Source organism: Microcaecilia unicolor, chromosome 3 (genome assembly GCF_901765095.1).
Source record: "Microcaecilia unicolor chromosome 3, aMicUni1.1, whole genome shotgun sequence".
Classification (NCBI taxonomy): domain Eukaryota; kingdom Metazoa; phylum Chordata; class Amphibia; order Gymnophiona; family Siphonopidae; genus Microcaecilia; species Microcaecilia unicolor.
Window position 1 is genome coordinate 532,208,092 of NC_044033.1, and position 17,604 is coordinate 532,225,695.

Here is a 17,604-nt window from a genome sequence, read left to right on the forward strand (position 1 = left end):
ACTGGGGAGCTGGTGAGAGGGAGCAGACTGACTCTGAATACAGACATTGTAAACATCTGGACCGTTCCAATTAAAAGAAGAAATGTTCCAAAATCAGCACAGGTACCTGAGGCTGGCCTGATGCTGCCCCCAGAGACCCAAATTATGTTTCCAGTTTGCTTGGGTTGGCAGAATATAAGGCTGCTACAGACATGGCGCTCACAGCCCTGGGAAGGGAGGATATCTAAACCATAACAGGCCAGCAACATGTACTGGCCCATTCCCAGATGTTCATGAAACGAGAGAGTGTAAGTGCATCATCTTAACTTTATTCATTTATACATTTAGCAAATCATCTATAGATGAGAAAAGATCTAGAATGAAGATACTGAGACAATAGAAAGATGTCTGAAATCACTGTCTATGGCAGAGTGGTGCATTAGGCTCCAGGAGAGAAGGGCAGTTGTTTTGATCGGTCCCAACAAGTGACTTCAGTAGGAGGTGAGACAGAACGAATGAGAGTGTGATAGGAGGTGGGGCAGGAGGAGACAGGAGAGATGAGGGGGTGATAGGAGGCGGGGCAGGAGGAGACAGCAGAGATGAGGGGGGTGATAGGAGGCGAGGCGGGGCGGGAGGAGACAGCAGAGATGAGGGGGGTGATAGGAAGTAAGGCGGGAGAAGACAGGAGAGATGAGGGGGTGATAGGAAGCAAGGCGGGAGGAGACAGGAGAGATGAGGGGGTGATAGGAAGCAAGGCGGGAGGAGACAGGAGAGATGAGGGGGGTGATAGGAAGCAAGACAGGGAGGAGACAGGAGAGATGAGGTGATAGGAGGTGGGGTTGGGGGAGACAGCAGAGGTGAGGGGATGATAGCAGGTAGGGCGGGAGAAAACAGGAGAGATGAGGGGGTGATAGGAGGTGGGGTTGGGGGAGACAGCAGAGGTGAGAGGATGATAGGTAGGGCGGGAGGAAACAGGAGAGATGAGGGGGTGATAGGAGGTGGGGCGGGCGGAGACAGCAGAGATGAGGGGGTGATAGGAAGCAAGGCAGGAGGAGACAGGAGAGATGAGGGGTGATGGGAGGAAACAGGGGTGATAGGAAGAGGCAGGAGAATTTTGTGAGTCAGATAGAGCAGGTGGCTGAGTGGTACACAGAGCTGCAGAAGAGAGAGGCAGTCATTGTGATCTGTGCCAATGAGCCACTGCAGACGGAGCAGGTCACTTAGTGGTCCACAGGCTGGTAGCTGTCAGTGGTTGGACTTCTGCAGATCGGTCCTGGAGGGCAGAATTAGGCTGCAGGACAGGAAGAGATGCTTACTGCTCCACTCACTAGCGCTGCCTTGCTGAAACTCACGACCCTATGGTCAGTCTTTAAGTTGCGAATACAGCCAGTGAAGGTCCCGTGTGCCGTGAATCTGCCTGACAACAGTGACTCTGCAAGGAAAAGAGATCGAGTTGGTATCTGCTAACTTGTGTGGGTACTTTTTCAGAGCACAAATGCATGCATACTTTTAACCCCAGCCCTACTCATGGAACGCCTCTCCTTACAGCAGGTAAAAGTGTCCATGAAATGGCCCTACCTTCTGCTCCTTCTGAAAAGCCCTTAATTCAGCTACATGCATCTTATGTCCTCTGACAAACAAGCAGATATTAACATAGCTCAGTGACTATCAAAGATAAAACCTGCAAACATCATGAGGTCTTACAAAACAGCCCCTGGGAGATTAAGAAGGTTTAATAATAACCATCTGCCTTTCTTCTTGTTCCTTTTACTCTGTACGTAATGCAACAAAAGTTCTGCTGTCTTTTTAAAGCCCTTTACCATGTGTCATGTTTCTGTATAAGAGATTGCAGTCCTTCAAAACAACATTTGCTGTTTCACAAACCCATTACTGGTCCTGATGCTCTCCATAGCCAACACTGTCTGTGCCCTGAAGTTGCTGGCTCTCTTGGACCTCATTTTGCCTTGAAGGGAGAACTTGCCTTGGGCTTTCAGAGAAAAGTGTTCTGTTGTTGTGCCTTTTCACAGAGGCTTTTAAAACTCCCTTCCGATTGTGTTACTTTATATTTCTTGGTCCTTCCCTTGGCTGTTTTTAGAATTGTAAATCGCACAGCTGCCTCCCTGGACAACTTGCGGTATAGCAAGCACTGAGAATAAATAAACACCAGGGTAGATGTAGGGGACATACCAGTGCCAGAAATCATATTCAATACTGATGAGTCAGAGAAACTGAAAGAAATCTCTATAAACCTGGAAAATGTAATGAGGCAAGTTGATAAATTAAAGAATAGCAAATCGCCTGGACCAGATGGTATTCATCCCAGAGTACTGATAGAATTGAAAAATGAACTTGCAGATCTATTGTTAGTAATATGTAATTTATCTTTAAAATCAAGCATGGTATCAGAAGATTGGAGGGCGGCTAATATAATGCTAGTTTTTAAAAAGGGATCCACAGGTGTTTTGGGAAATTATAGAGGGTGAGCCTGACGTCGGTGCTGGACAAAATGGCACAGACTATTATAAAGAACAAAGGAGTTCTTTTAATAAGCAGCGGTAAGCACCTGCACGACAAAATTCACTACCTTGTGGTAGTTTAGGAATCTGCGCATGCTTCCCTGGGTTTTTTTTTTGGGGGGGGGGGGGCGGAAATTAGGCAGAGAGTAGGTGGGCCCAGCGGTAAACAGTTAGTGCAGCTACATTGCCGCATGCAAACCAATTAGCACATGGTTGAGATCTTTCCACCTACTAAATAGATGTTAATCGTCATGTGCTGATGGCCACGAACTAATTTGGAAACTAGCACCTGGCCATTAATGAGAAAATGGAAACATGATAGTGGGATTCCCCAGGGGTCTGTGCTGGGACCGCTGCTTTTTAACATATTTATAAATGACCTAGAGGTGGGAGTAACTAGTGAGGTAATTAAATTTGCTGATGACACTGTTGGAATGTATTGTATTTTACATGCATTGCCTGTCACCTATTATTTCTCTGTGATTACTCTGTGACCTCTGATGTGAATTACTTAGAGAGGTCACACAGCTATGCAACTTCCTGTGGGTTCAGATGCAGCACATGCAGCACATGGAGCACATGGAGCTCATGATCTCTCCTAACCTGAGAGGATCTATGGTGGTGTGAGCATCCATTACCATCTAAGCACATGGAAGGAGCTGATAATACAAATGTATAGTAATATGTATATATAAGCCTGTCTGATTATAATCTAACTACAAACTGTGAGTAAACAGATGTTTTGTTACTTCAACTTTAAAGTGACTCAGCAGTGAATTATTCAGGGGTGAATGAGAGAGAGATGAAGAAAGAAATTAACATTTCTAAAGCTGAAGCTGTGTGTACTAAAATCTGCTAATTATTTACTACAAATAATCCAACAAAAGGGTTATGGGCCCAGGGCCAGGAATTGAAAAAGAAGAGAAATATTACCAGGCAGAAAAAAAGGCCACATTTTTTCTCTTAAGTTTTAAAGGAAAGATTCAGTCTGTCTCTCTCTCCCCCCACACAGCAGACAGAAGGCTAAGAAAATGGCTGAGGGAAGAAATTCACCATTGTTCTATTCTCTCAAGGTGCCTAAATTAAATGAGTTTAATTATCAGCAGTGGGAACTAAGATTCATATGTCTCCTTCGAGCAAAAAGATTAAATATATGCTTAGACCAAGACAGAACAGCTGAAAATATGGCTGAATGGGACAATGCAAACTATTATGTGAAGTGCATGCTTTTGGAAGCTCTCTCAGAGAAACAAGCCATATTAGTGGAGGGAAAAGATACACCAAAGGACATTTTATATAAACTGAGAACTATGTATGCAACTACATATGCAAAGCAGCAACCAATTTGGTTGGCAGAGTTGAATGAAACCAAATTAAGGGATAAAAGTAAGTGTGATGATCACATTGTGCATCTTATGTCTTCATTTCAAAGGTTAGAACTTTCTGGAATTCCCATGTGTGATGCATTGAAAAGAGCATTTCTTTTTACCTCACTATCAAAGAAGTTTGATGTTTTTAGGTCTGTAAATGAGGCCATTGAAGGGCAATCTTTTGAACAGGCAACATCAAAACTAAGGCAGGAATGCATAATAAATGATTCTGAGGAGATGTGTTCTCAAAGCAAGTCAGAGAGAAATGAAACAAATTTCTTGGCAAAGAACAGAGGAAGGCGGAGCTATGGGAAAACTCCACCCAAGGGCAAGCTGATTTGCTACTCATGTGGAAAGGAGGGACATGTATCTAAATGGTGTAAGGAAACACAAAACACTCCCTCTAGCTCACCTAAGCCAATGGAACTAAAGAATTTTCAAACCAGGAAATGTATGAAGGACAAAGATAAACACAAGGGCTTTCTAATGGCAGAAAAATCTTTGACTATGGTAAATAATAATTCAAATGAAAGTACTTGGATTTTGGATTCAGGGAGTACATGCCATTTAACCAATTGTAAAGATTTCTTTCAGGAAATGTGTCCAGAGGAAGGTATTCTTAAAACTGCAAACGCAGGGACTGCTAAGATCCAAGCAAAAGGTATTGGATTCTTAAAATGCAAAGTGTCTAATGAAGTTAAAGAAATTCCTGTAAGTGATGTCTTGTATATTCCCCAAGCAGTTTGCAATATGCTTAGTGTATCTACATTAGATAAGAAGGGATTTGTGATTCATTTTGAAAACAGTAAGTGCACAATCTCTAAAAATGATGAAGTGTATGCTGAAGCTTTTATGCATAATGATGTTTATAAGCTGAACATTTCAGGTGAAGCCTCACATATGGCGCAAGTAAGGAAGAATGATGGTAAATGTAGTCTGGAAATCTGGCACCGCCGCCTGGGACATCGTGATTCTAAGGTGATCCAGGATCTTTACAGTAAGCAACTGGCCACCGGCATTCAGATAAGTGCAGATGCTGGTAAAATTGAGAAATGCATAGACTGTGTTACTCAAAAAGGTGTGAGACCCTCATTTCCTGCATACACAGGAAATAGGAGTAATAAAGTGCTGGACTTAATACACAGTGACTTATGTGGACCGTTTAATATCCCATCATTGGGAAATAACAGATTTGTGCTAATATTCTTGGATGATTTCTCTAGATATTGTGTGGCCTATTTGCTGAAAGAAAAAAGTCAAGTCACAGACATGCTGAAGAAATACGTAACCATGGTGAGCAATAAATTTGAAAGAAAACCAAAGGTTCTTCAGACCGACAATGGTGGTGAGTTCACTTCACAAAGCATGCGCACATTTCTAGAACAAGAAGGCATTCAACATATCACAACAGTAGCTTATACACCAGAGCAAAATTCTGTTGCAGAGAGAAAATTTAGGTCACTTGTGGAAATGACCAGATGTATGCTGTCAGATAGCAATCTCCCTAAAAGACTATGGGGGGAAGCCATTCTCACAGCAGTGTACCTACAAAACAGAATGCCAACTAAAGGCGCTGAGCGCACACCACATGAGACATGGCATGGTAGGAAGCCAAACCTGTCACACATAAGAACATTTGGAAGTACAGCATATGCTCATGTACCAAAGCAAAAAAGGCATAAGCTGGATTCCACAACAGAAAGGGGCATTTTAGTTGGCTATGCTCCAGGACACAAAGGATATAGAATTTTGAATCTGAAAACTGGCATTGTTGGCATAAGACATGTTACATATTTTGATGAAAACAAAAGGGTTGATAAAGGCTGGATTATCCCAGATGAGCCTTATCATCCAGAATATGAAACTAGAACCATAATAGACATGCCAGTGTATATAAATGCCATACCAAGGCAGATGTCTGAAAGCAACTCACCTGTATCTAACGAGGAACAGGCAGAGGAAGCAGACACAGAAAGGATCATTGAAGAAGACAGTACAGTTGGAGAAGGGGAATCAATTGGAGAAGGACTCTCAGATTTAGAGGATGCGGAAAGGTCAGACCAACCTGTTGTCAGACGCTCATCCAGGGAAAACAAAGGTGTTCCACCCCCAAGACTGTCTTACCTAACAAAGTCAGCAGAAGCTCAAGAGCCCTTAACATGGGATGAGATTGAGAAAATGCCAGCAGAAGAAGCTGCTGAATGGCATAAAGCTGCACAAGAAGAAATTGATGCATTGGATAAAAATAATACTTGGATTCTTACAAAATTACCTCCTGGCAAGAAAGCTATAGGATGCAAATGGGTATTCAAGTTAAAAAGGAATGCACAAGGAAAAGTGGAAAGGTATAAAGCCAGATTAGTGGCAAAGGGATATCTTCAAAAATATGGAGAAGATTTTGATGAAGTGTTTGCACCTGTAGTGAAACACACGACAATTAGAACACTTCTAAGCATTGCAGTCTCAAAAGGCATGCAAGTCAACCACATTGATGTGAAAACAGCATTTCTTCACGGAGATATAACTGAAGACTTGTACATGGAACAGCCAACAGGTTTCATAAATACAAAACAAAGACAGCTAGTGTGTAAATTAAACAAAGGTCTTTATGGATTAAAGCAAAGTGCAGAATGTTGGAATGAAAAATTGCATGAAATATTGACAAATTTAGGATTTAAGCAAGGTGAAGCAGATAAATGCTTGTACACTAGGTGCACAAATGGACAATATGCATACATTTTAGCTTTTGTTGATGATCTGCTCATTGCAAGCAAAAGTGAGCAAGAGTACAAGGACATTGTAAAGTGTTTAAACCACAATGTTGAGATAAAAGAACTTGGTAATGTGTCATACTATCTTGGTATAGAAATTGAGAAACAAAATGATGGTTCTTATCTTCTAAGCCAGAAGCAGAAAATAAATGAGCTTATTGAAAGTTTAGGTATGCAAGATGCCCAAGTTGTAAGCACTCCCATGATCACTGATTTTCTGAAGGATGAAACAGTAAGAGAACCTTTACCAGATAACATCCAATATAGATCAGCCATAGGTAAGCTTTTATATCTAGCTACCACATACAGGGCTGATATAGCAAATGCAGTAGGAATTTTGAGCAGAAGGGTCAGCTCACCTACCAAATCAGATTGGACTGCAGTTAAAAGGATGGTAAGGTATTTAAAGGGTACCATTGATTGTAAATTAAAGATTTCAGCCAATAGTAATCCAAAACTAATATGTTACTGTGATTCAGATTGGGCAGGGATCATTCTAATTATAAATCCACAAGTGGATATGTGTTTATGTATGGAAATGTACAAATTTCATGGGCCAGTCATAAACAAAGTATTGTGAGTCTGTCTTCTACAGAAGCTGAATATGTGGCTGTATCGGAAGCGTGCAGAGAACTGATGTGGATTGAAAAACTTATGCTGGATTTCGGAATAGCTGAACAGAGACCAATCCAGATAATGGAAGATAATCAGAGCTGCATCCGACTGTCACAGAATGACAAGGTTCAGTCACGCACCAAGCACATCGCAACGAAATACCACAACGTGCGAGAGTTGGTGAAAGAAGGGGTCATCAGTCTACACTATTGTCACACCAGTGAGATGACAGCTGACATCATGACCAAACCGTTACCCAGAGAACATTTTGTGAATCTGCGTATAAAGCTTGGACTTTGTATGAATAAATAATTGCATGACAGTTATGCATGAGAAGGGGTTTGTTGGAATGTAATTGTATTTTGCATGCATTGCCTGTCACCTATTATTTCTCTGTGATTACTCTGTGACCTCTGATGTGAATTACTTAGAGAGGTCACACAGCTATGCAACTTCCTGTGGGGGCAGATGCAGCACATGCAGCACATGGAGCACATGGAGCTCATGATCTCTCCTAACCTGAGAGGATCTATGGTGGTGTGAGCATCCATTACCATCTAAGCACATGGAAGGAGCTGATAATACAAATGTATAGTAATATGTATATATAAGCCTGTCTGATTATAATCTAACTGCAAACTGTGAGTAAACAGATGTTTTGTTACTTCAACTTTAAAGTGACTCAGCAGTGAATTATTCAGGGGTGAATGAGAGAGAGATGAAGAAAGAAATTAACATTTCTAAAGCTGAAGCTGTGTGTACTAAAATCTGCTAATTATTTACTACAAATAATCCAACAGACACAAAGTTATTCAAAGTCATTAAACTGCGGGAGCATTGTGAAAAATTACAAGAGGACCTTACAAGACTGGGAGACTGGGCGTCTAAATGGCTGATGACATTTAATGTGAGCAAGTGCAAAGTGATGCATGTGGGAAAGAGGAACCCGAATTATAGCTACGTCATGCAAGGTTCCACGTTAGGAGTCACGGACCAAGAAAGGAATCTAGGTGTCGTCATTGATGATACGTTGAAACCTTCTGCTCAGTGTGCTGCTGCGGCTAAGAAAGCAAATAGAATGTTAGGTATTATTAGGAAAGGAATGGAAAACAAAAATGAGGATTTTATAATGCCTTTGTATTGCTCCATGGTGTGACCACACCTCGAATATTCTGTTCAATTCTGGTCACCACATCTCAAAAAAGATATAGTGGAATTAGAAAAGGTGCAGAGAAGGGCGACGAAAATGATAAAGGGGATGGGACGACTTCCCTATGAGGAAAGGCTAAAGTGGCTACGGCTCTTCAGCTTGGAGAAAAGGCGACTGAGGGGAGATATGATAGAGGTCTATAAAATAATGAGTGGAGTTAAACGGGTAGATGTGAAGCGTCTGTTTACGCTTTCCAAAAATACTAGGGCTAGGGGTCATGCAATGAAGCTACTAAATTTAAAACAAATCGTAGAAAATATTTATTTAATAAACTTATGTACCACCTAAAAAACCTAGGTGGTTTCAAAAATAACATAGATAATAAACTAAGGTATGTCAACATTTCTTCACTCAACATGTAATTAAACTCTGGAATTTGTTGCCAGAGAATGTGCTAAAAGCTGTTAGCTTAGCAGGGTTTAAAAATGTGTAGATAATTTCCTACGAGAAAAGTCCATAAGCCATTATTAAGATGGACTTGGGAAAAAACACACCTTATTTCTAGGATAAGCAGCATAAAATCTGTTTTACTGCTTTGGGATCTTGCCAGGTACCTGTGACCTGGATTGGCCACTGTTGGAAACAGGATGCTTGGCTTGATGAACTTTTGGTCTGTTTCAGTATAGCAACACTTATGTTCTTATGAGGAGCAGGTGGACAACTGCAGTTCCTGGCTGAGGAGCAGGTGGAGAAGAGCAGCTACAGGATGAGAAGTAGGTGATCTGGCCGAACTCTGACTCTTGATTCCTCACTCATACTGCCCACATTACTGCAAAGGCTGGGTGTATAATCCAGCTGTGCACTTTCTGCCAGTTTTCTAAGTGAGAGTGCACATACTTTCACTCTGAAAATTGCTCGCATCTGTTTGTTGTACTTGGTCAGGTTCAAAGTATATAGTGAAAAAGCTCCAAACTTTACGCTTAATTTTTTCTTTGAAGAAGTCAAGACTGTGTGTCTTTGTTTTATCTAAAAACCACTACTACTACTACTAACTAGCATTTCTAAAGCGCTACTAGGGTTACGCAGCGCTGTACAATTTAAACATAGAAGGACGGTCCCTGCTCAAAGAGCTTACAATCTAAAAGACAAGAGAACAATCTAAAGACAAGTGAACAATCTGGAGGACGAGTGAACAGTTAATCTGATAGGGTGGATAGATTGGGGCATTCTATCTATCTCGAGCGGTTAGGCGCCGAAGGCAGCATTGAAGAGGTGAGTTTTAAGCAGAGATTTGAAGATGGGTAGGGAGGGGGCATGGCGTATGGTTGAAGGAAGATTGTTCCAGGCATAGGGTGAAGCAAGGCAGAATGAGCGGAGCCTGGAGTTGGCAGTGGTGGAGAAGGGTACTGAGAGAAGGGCTTTGTCCTGTGAGCGGAGGTTACGGGCGGGAACATAGGGGGAGATGAGGGTGGAGAGGTAGTGAGGAGCCGCAGACTGAGTGCACTTGTAGGTAAGGAGGAGGAGCTTGAATTGTATGCGATATCTGATCGGAAGCCAATGAAGTGATTTGAGGAGAGGGGTGTTATGAGTATATCGGTTTTGGCGGAATATAAGACGTGCCGCAGCGTTCTGAACTGATTGAAGGGGGGATAGATGGCTGAGTGGGAGGCCGGTGAGCAGTAAGTTGCAGTAATCAAGGCGAGAGGTAATGAGAGCGTGGACGAGAGTTCTGGTAGTGTGCTCAGAGAGGAAAGGGCGAACTTTGCTGATGTTGAAGAGGAAGAAGCGACAGGTCTTGGCAGTCTGTTGGATATGCGCAGAGAAGGAGAGGGAGGAGTCGAAGATGACTCCGAGGTTGCGGGCAGATGGGACGGGGAGGATGAGGGTGTTATCAACAGAGATAGAGAGTGGAGGAAGAGGAGAAGTGGGTTTGGGAGGAAAGACGAGGAGCTCGGTCTTGGACATGTTCAGCTTCAGGTGGCGGTTGGACATCCATGCCGCGATGTCGGATAAACAGGCAGATACCTTGGCCTGGGTCACTGCGGTGATGTCAGGTGTGGAGAGGTACAGCTGGGTGTCATCAGCATAAAGATTATACTGAAAACCATGAGACGAGATCAGCGAGCCCAAGGAAGAGGTGTAGATTGAGAAGAGAAGGGGTCCAAGGACAGATCCCTGGGGAACTCTAACAGATAGTGGGATGGGAGTGGAGGAAGATCCATGGGAGTGTACCCTGAAGGTGCGGTGGGAGAGATAAGAGGAGAACCAGGAGAGGACAGGGCCTTGGAACCCAAAAGAGGATAGCGTGGCAAGAAGTAAATCATGGTTGACAGTGTCAAACGCGGCGGAAAGATCGAGGAGCATGAGGATGGAGTAATGACCTCTGGATTTGGCCAGGAGCAGGTCATTGCAAACTTTAGAGAGTGCTGTTTCTGTCGAGTGCAGAGGGTGAAAACTGGATTGAAGTGGATCGAGGATGTCATGAGAGGAGAGAAAATCAAGGCAGCGGCTGTGAACGGCGCGCTCAAGTAATTTGGAAAGGAAGGGTAAAAGAGAGATGGGGCGGTAGTTGGAGGGGCAGGTAGGGTCAAGTGAAGGTTTTTTGAGGAGAGGTGTGACAACGGCGTGCTTGAAGGTGTCAGGGACAGTTGAAGTGGAGAGAGAGAGGTTCAGGATGCGACAGATTGCGGGGGTGACAGTATGGGAGATAGTGTTGAGTAGGTTGGTGGGGATTGGATCAGAGGAACAGGTGGTGCATTTCGAGGAGGAAAGAAGGCGGGAAGTTTCATCCTCGGTGATCTCAGGAAAGGAGGAGAAGGAGACCTGGGTAGGTTGGTTGAGGGAGAGGGTTAAAGGGTGAAGGGGAGGTGGTGGTTTGGTCGTGAACTCAAGGTTGATCTTTTGCACTTTGTCGTGGAAATAGTTGGCCAGTGATTGAGGAGAGAGAGAAAGGGGAGTAGGAGCGGGGGGCACTTTTAGGAGGGAGTTAAGAGTGGTGAAGAGACGACGAGGGTTGGAGCTGAGAGAATTGGTCAATTGGGTGTAATAGTCCTGTTTTGCACGGAATAGGGAGGAGTGGAGGGAGGATAGCATGAATTTGTAGTGGAGGAAGTCTGAAAGGGTACGAGATTTCCTCCAGAGGCGCTCAGCGGATCGGGTGCAGGAGCGAAGGTAACAGATGCAAGGAGTCAGCCAGGGCTGGGGATTGGTGCGCTTTGTGGGACGGGAGATGGATGGCGCGAGGGTGTCCAAAGCAGAGGAGAGAGCGGTATTGTAAGCGGAGACCGCTTTGTCGACAGTTACGAAGGACGTGATGGAGGGGAGGAGATTAGAGATAGTAGATGATAGGGTGGAGGGGTCAATAGCCTGGAGGTTCCTGGAGGTGGTGGTTAAAGTTGGACGGGGTGGAGGGGGGGGGGGGGTGACGAAGTGTGAATGTGATCAGGTGATGGTCGGAGAGAGGAAGAGCTGAGACGTGGAAATTGGAGGGTGAGCCGGAGGAGGAGAGGACGAGGTCAAGACGATGTCCGTCACGGTGAGTAGGGGTGGTGGAGCACAGCTGGAGGTTGAAGGAGGATGTTAGGGTGAGGAACTTAGAAGTATGGGGGTCGGATAGGTCATCAGCATGTATGTTAAAGTCTCCGAGAATGAGGGACGGAGATGAGGGGTCAAGAAAGACAGAGAGCCAAGCATCAAAGTCGGTAAGGAAGGAAGGGAAGGATTTATCCGGGGGGCGGTAAATGACTGCCACTCTGAGTGGTAGCGGGTAGAATAGCCGGATGGAATGGGCTTCAAAGGATGGGAAGCAGTGAGACTGCGGTAGGTGGAGGGGTTGGAAACTACAGGAGGGTGATAGTAGTAGCCCAACGCCTCCGCCACGGCCAATTGGGCGGGGCGTGTGGGAGAAGTCCATGGCAGAGGGCTGCAACTGAGGCAGAGTCTTCCGGGGAGATCCAGGTTTCGGTTAGGGCAAGCAGTTGAAGGGAGCGAGAGATAAAGAGATCGTGGGTGAGAGGCAGTTTGTTGCAGACTGAGTGGGTATTCCACAAGGCGCATGAGAAGGGGAGGGAGGAGGGGGGAAGGAGGGGAATAGAGACGAGATTGGAGACATCCCGGGATCGTTCACAAGGATAGGATGGGGACAGGTGGGGAGACCTGGATTAGGGTTAATGTCTCCTGCGGATAGCAGGAGGAGGAGCAGGAGAGTGCGGAGGAGGGTGGGGGAGGTCGGGCGACGAAGACGGGGTGTACTTAGGAGGAAAGGGGATGGGTTAATGGCAGGAAGGAAGTGCCGAAGGTTGAGAGCCAGGAAGGAGGAGGGGGACAAGAGGGATGGTGAGGTGAGAGATGGAGGTGAATAGGGTATTGCGGTGGCGGGCAGGGTGGGAGGGCAGCGGGTAGTTCTAATGGTAGACAGTGGGAGTGGGGGGGAAAGAAGATTAGGAAGGGACAGGGCAAGGAAGAGAACATGGACAGGGGCCATAGGTAGTGACTGAGGTGTAACAGGTGACTATATAGTGACTGAGATGTTAAGCAGTTAACAGCTGTTAAAGGGTGAGTATGTAATGACTGAAGTATTAAGCAGATAGATAGGGCTTGAAGCTAGGTTTTGGGTTGGCGATTAGGTAAGTCAATGGCTGAAGAGCTAGCAGGCAGGTAGGTAAGTCAATGGCTGAGCAGGCAGGTTGATTGGCTAGCAGGCAGGCAGGAACAGGTGATTGGCTAGCAGGCAGGTTGATTGGCTAGGGGCTGGATCAGGCGGATTGAAACATGGTGGAGCAGATGGACTGGAACATGGTGGAGCAGATGGACTGGAACAAGCAGGCTGGAGCATATGGACTGGAGCGAGCAGGGGGATGCTGGGTCTGGCGGACTGGAACACGTTGGAGCAGGTGGACTGGAACACGCTAGAGCAGCTGGATCAGGCGGACTGGAACACGCTGGAACTGATGGACTGGAACAAGCAGGCTGGAGCAGATGGATTGGTGGGAGCAGGGAGAAGCTGGGTCAGGCGGACTGGAACAAGTTGGAGCAGACGGACTGGAAGAGGCTGGGAGAAGCTGGAGTAGACGGGCTGGAACAAGCTGGAGCCGATGGACTGGAGCAGCCAGGGAGAAGCAGGATCGGGCAGGCTGGAGTAGATGAACCAGCAGGAAGAAGCTGGATCAGGTGCACCGGAACAAGCCGGAGCCGATGGACTGGAGCAGCCAAGGAGAAGCAGGATCAGGCAGGCTGGAATAGACGAACAAGCAGGAAGTAGCTGGATCAGATGAACTGGAACAAGCTGGAGCCGATGGAACAAGCTGGAGCCGATGGACTGGAGCAGCCAGGAAGAAGCAGGATCAGGCAAGCTGGAGTAGACGAACAAGCAGGAGGAAGTTGGATCAGGTGAACTGGATCAAGCTGTAGCTGATGGACTGGAGCAGGCAGGGAGAGGCAGGATCGGGCAGGCTGGAGCAAGCTGGGGTAGATGGACCGGGGCAGGCAAGCAGGGAGAAGCTGGATCGCGCGGATCGGAGCAAGCTGGAGCAGCTGGACTGCTACACTCGCCGCCCTCAGAGCAGCGGACTGGGACAGGCTAGGGCCGAGGGACCAGAGCAAGCTGATGGCAGGGCAAGGCAAGGACCAGAGCCAGCAGGGATCACGACAGTATGAAAATGGTCTAAGGGAGAGGATCAACACCAGGGCCTAGGGATTAGTTACCCCAGGTCATCTGGCTCCCCAAGCTCCTCTCAGACGGGTCACCATCAGGGCCTGTGGGTCAGCTGCCCCAGGTCTCCTGACTCCCCACGCTAGCGGGAAAGAGCTGCAATTGAGTGGCAGCACTCCCAGGCGCCGGTCACCCGCTGACTCACCCCACCTCAATCTCCTGTCCCACGCTGCTCCGGTTACCAGTCAGCGGAAATGAGGGACGAACTGACTCCCCATATGCCAAGGTCTTTTTAAAATTTTGCTGCTTGCTGTATAAGGTGATTTATGGTCTGTTTCCTTCATATTTACTGGACCTTTTTGGTTTTTTCGGTATCCACAAAACCAACCTGAAATGTTAATCCATTTATCTAACCGTCTTAAAAAAAATAAGAAGAGGTTAAACATTATGGACACTTTATTTTTATTTCAAGCTGCAAGGTTGGACCAAGAGGTATTTTCCTTATTACTGTCTACTACAAAACGTCTTTATTTAGGATATATGTCCAGAATCCTACAGAATAACAGGCTAGTAACATGTGGCCAATTTATGTGTTCCAACTATAGAATATTTGGATCGGGGCAGACGTACTTTGCATGAGAGCTTTCTCTCCCCCTTACATCTTCCTTTCTGGTGGCCTGGGGTAGCCCTAAATCTCTGTCTGTAGAGTTGAGCCGTCACTGTCTCAGTGTAGCCAATAGACAAAACAGCGAAGATGATTAACCAAAAAAATAAAAAAATTGAAATAAAAAAGAAAAACATAAATAAAAATAAAAAGATATATGTAATAAAGACGACACTTCCGATGTGAAAATTTAAAAAGCTAATTTATTAACCATAAAAAAATACAAAAATAGGGAGAACAGGACTCGACACAGCTATATTTCAGCCAGTCAGGCCTGCGTCAGGAGTCTTCTCACCATGTAGTGGATTCTTATTCTATTTATACATCGGATGGTTTTGTATATTAGTATGTAGACACCCTTATGGTTAACAGTGTTGGAACATTTACAAAAACAACTCTCCGGTTGTCTCTTCTGGAATTTTGCAGCCCTTAAAATTCACTCTGAACAGTGTCTGGAGATACTCAGATCAGCGTCTCGTATCTACGAAATCCTCAGTGTAGCCAACCCAGGTCAGTACCCCAGTTCCACTTGCAATTTTTATTTGTAACTTCTCTTTATTAGGTATAAATTAAACCAAAAAGAGACTGTTGTACAAAGCACACAGTTGTTTCTTATCTGCAAGTTAAACGTGGAACACAGTCAGCTGCCCCAAAAGTAATGGCTATACCTAAACCATTTTTCTGTTCTATTATCCCTCACCTCCCCAACATCTGTAAGTCTGAAATAGAGAATGACACGGGGACGAAGTTTGTCCCCATCCCTCACCCCATCCCTGTGGGTTCTGTCTGTTGGAATGTATTGTATTTTACATGCATTGCCTGTCACCTATTATTTCTCTGTGATTACTCTGTGACCTCTGATGTGAATTGTTTAGAGAGGTCACACAGCTATGCAACTTCCTGTGGGGATTAGATGCAGCACATGCAGCACATGGAGCACATGGAGCTCATGATCTCTCCTAACCTGAGAGGATCTATGGTGGTGTGAGCATCCATTACCATCTAAGCACATGGAAGGAGCTGATAATACAAATGTATAGTAATATGTATATATAAGCCTGTCTGATTATAATCTAACTACAAACTGTGAGTAAACAGATGTTTTGTTACTTCAACTTTAAAGTGACTCAGCAGTGAATTATTCAGGGGTGAATGAGAGAGAGATGAAGAAAGAAATTAACATTTCTAAAGCTGAAGCTGTGTGTACTAAAATCTGCTAATTATTTACTACAAATAATCCAACAAAAGGGTTATGGGCCCAGGGTCCAGGAATTGAAAAAGAAGAGAAATATTACCAGGCAGAAAAAAAGGCCACATTTTTCTCTTAAGTTTTAAAGGAAAGATTCAGTCTGTCTCTCTCTCCCCCCACACAGCAGACAGAAGGCTAAGAAAATGGCTGAGGGAAGAAATTCACCATTGTTCTATTCTCTCAAGGTGCCTAAATTAACTGAGTTTAATTATCGGCAGTGGGAATTAAGATTCATATGTCTCCTTCGAGCAAAAAGATTAAATATATGCTTAGACCAAGACAGAACAGCTGAAAATATGGCTGAATGGGACAATGCAAACTATTATGTGAAGTGCATGCTTTTGGAAGCTCTCTCAGAGAAACAAGCCATATTAGTGGAGGGAAAAGATACACCAAAGGACATTTTATGTAAGCTGAGAACTATGTATGCAACTACATATGCAAAGCAGCAACCAATTTGGCTGGCAGAGTTGAATGAAACCAAATTAAGGGATAAAAGTAAATGTAATGATCACATTATGCATCTTATGTCTTCATTTCAAAAGCTAGAACTTTCTGGAATTCCCATGTGTGATGCATTGAAAAGAGCATTTCTTTTTACCTCACTATCAAAGAAGTTTGATGTTTTTAGGTCTGTAAATGAGGCCATTGAAGGGCAATCTTTTGAACAGACAACATCAAAACTAAGGCAGGAATGCATAATAAATGATTCTGAGGAGATGTGTTCTCAAAGTCAGTCAGAGAGAAATGAAACAAATTTCTTGGCAAAGAACAGAGGAAGGCGGAGCTATGGGAAAACTCCACCCAAGGGCAAGCTGATTTGCTACTCATGTGGAAAGGAGGGACATGTATCTAAATGGTGTAAGGAAACACAAAACACTCCCTCTAGCTCACCTAAGCCAATGGAACTAAAGAATTTTCAAACCAGGAAATGTATGAAGGACAAAGATAAACACAAGGGCTTTCTAATGGCAGAAAAATCTTTGACTATGGTAAATAATAATTCAAATGAAAGTACTTGGATTTTGGATTCGGGGAGCACATGCCATTTAACCAATTGTAAGAATTTCTTTCAGGAAATGTGTCCAGAGGAAGGTATTCTTAAAACTGCAAACGCAGGGACTGCTAAGATCCAAGCAAAAGGTATTGGATTCTTAAAATGCAAAGTGTCTAATGAAGTTAAAGAAATTCCTGTAAGTGATGTCTTGTATATTCCCCAAGCAGTTTGCAATATGCTTAGTGTATCTACATTAGATAAGAAGGGATTTGTGATTCATTTTGAAAACAGTAAGTGCACAATCTCTAAAAATGATGAAGTGTATGCTGAAGCTTTTATGCATAATGATGTTTATAAACTGAGCATTTCAGGTGAAGCCTCACATATGGCGCAAGTAAGGAAGAATGATGGAAAATGTAGTCTGGAAATCTGGCACCGCCGCCTGGGACATCGTGATTCTAAGGTGATCCAGGATCTTTACAGTAAGCAACTGGCCACCGGCATTCAGATAAGTGCAGATGCTGGTAATATGGAGAAATGCATAGACTGTGTTACTCAAAAAGGTGTGAGACCCTCATTTCCTGCATACACAGGAAATAGGAGTAATAAAGTGCTGGACTTAATACACAGTGACTTATGTGGA

General features: G+C 44.4%; 1 protein-coding gene across 1 annotated transcript in view; it reads right to left on the reverse strand.

Annotated features, from left to right (window-relative positions):
- Positions 1-288: 288 nt before the first annotated feature.
- Positions 289-17,604, reverse strand: part of LAMA4 (laminin subunit alpha 4) — a 225,100-nt gene continuing 207,784 nt past the window's right edge. Inside the window, exon 40 of the mRNA XM_030199221.1 lies at positions 289-1,411. Coding sequence (XP_030055081.1) covers positions 1,266-1,411 — 146 coding nt within the window. The 3' untranslated portion in view covers positions 289-1,265. The remainder of the gene's footprint in view (positions 1,412-17,604) is intronic.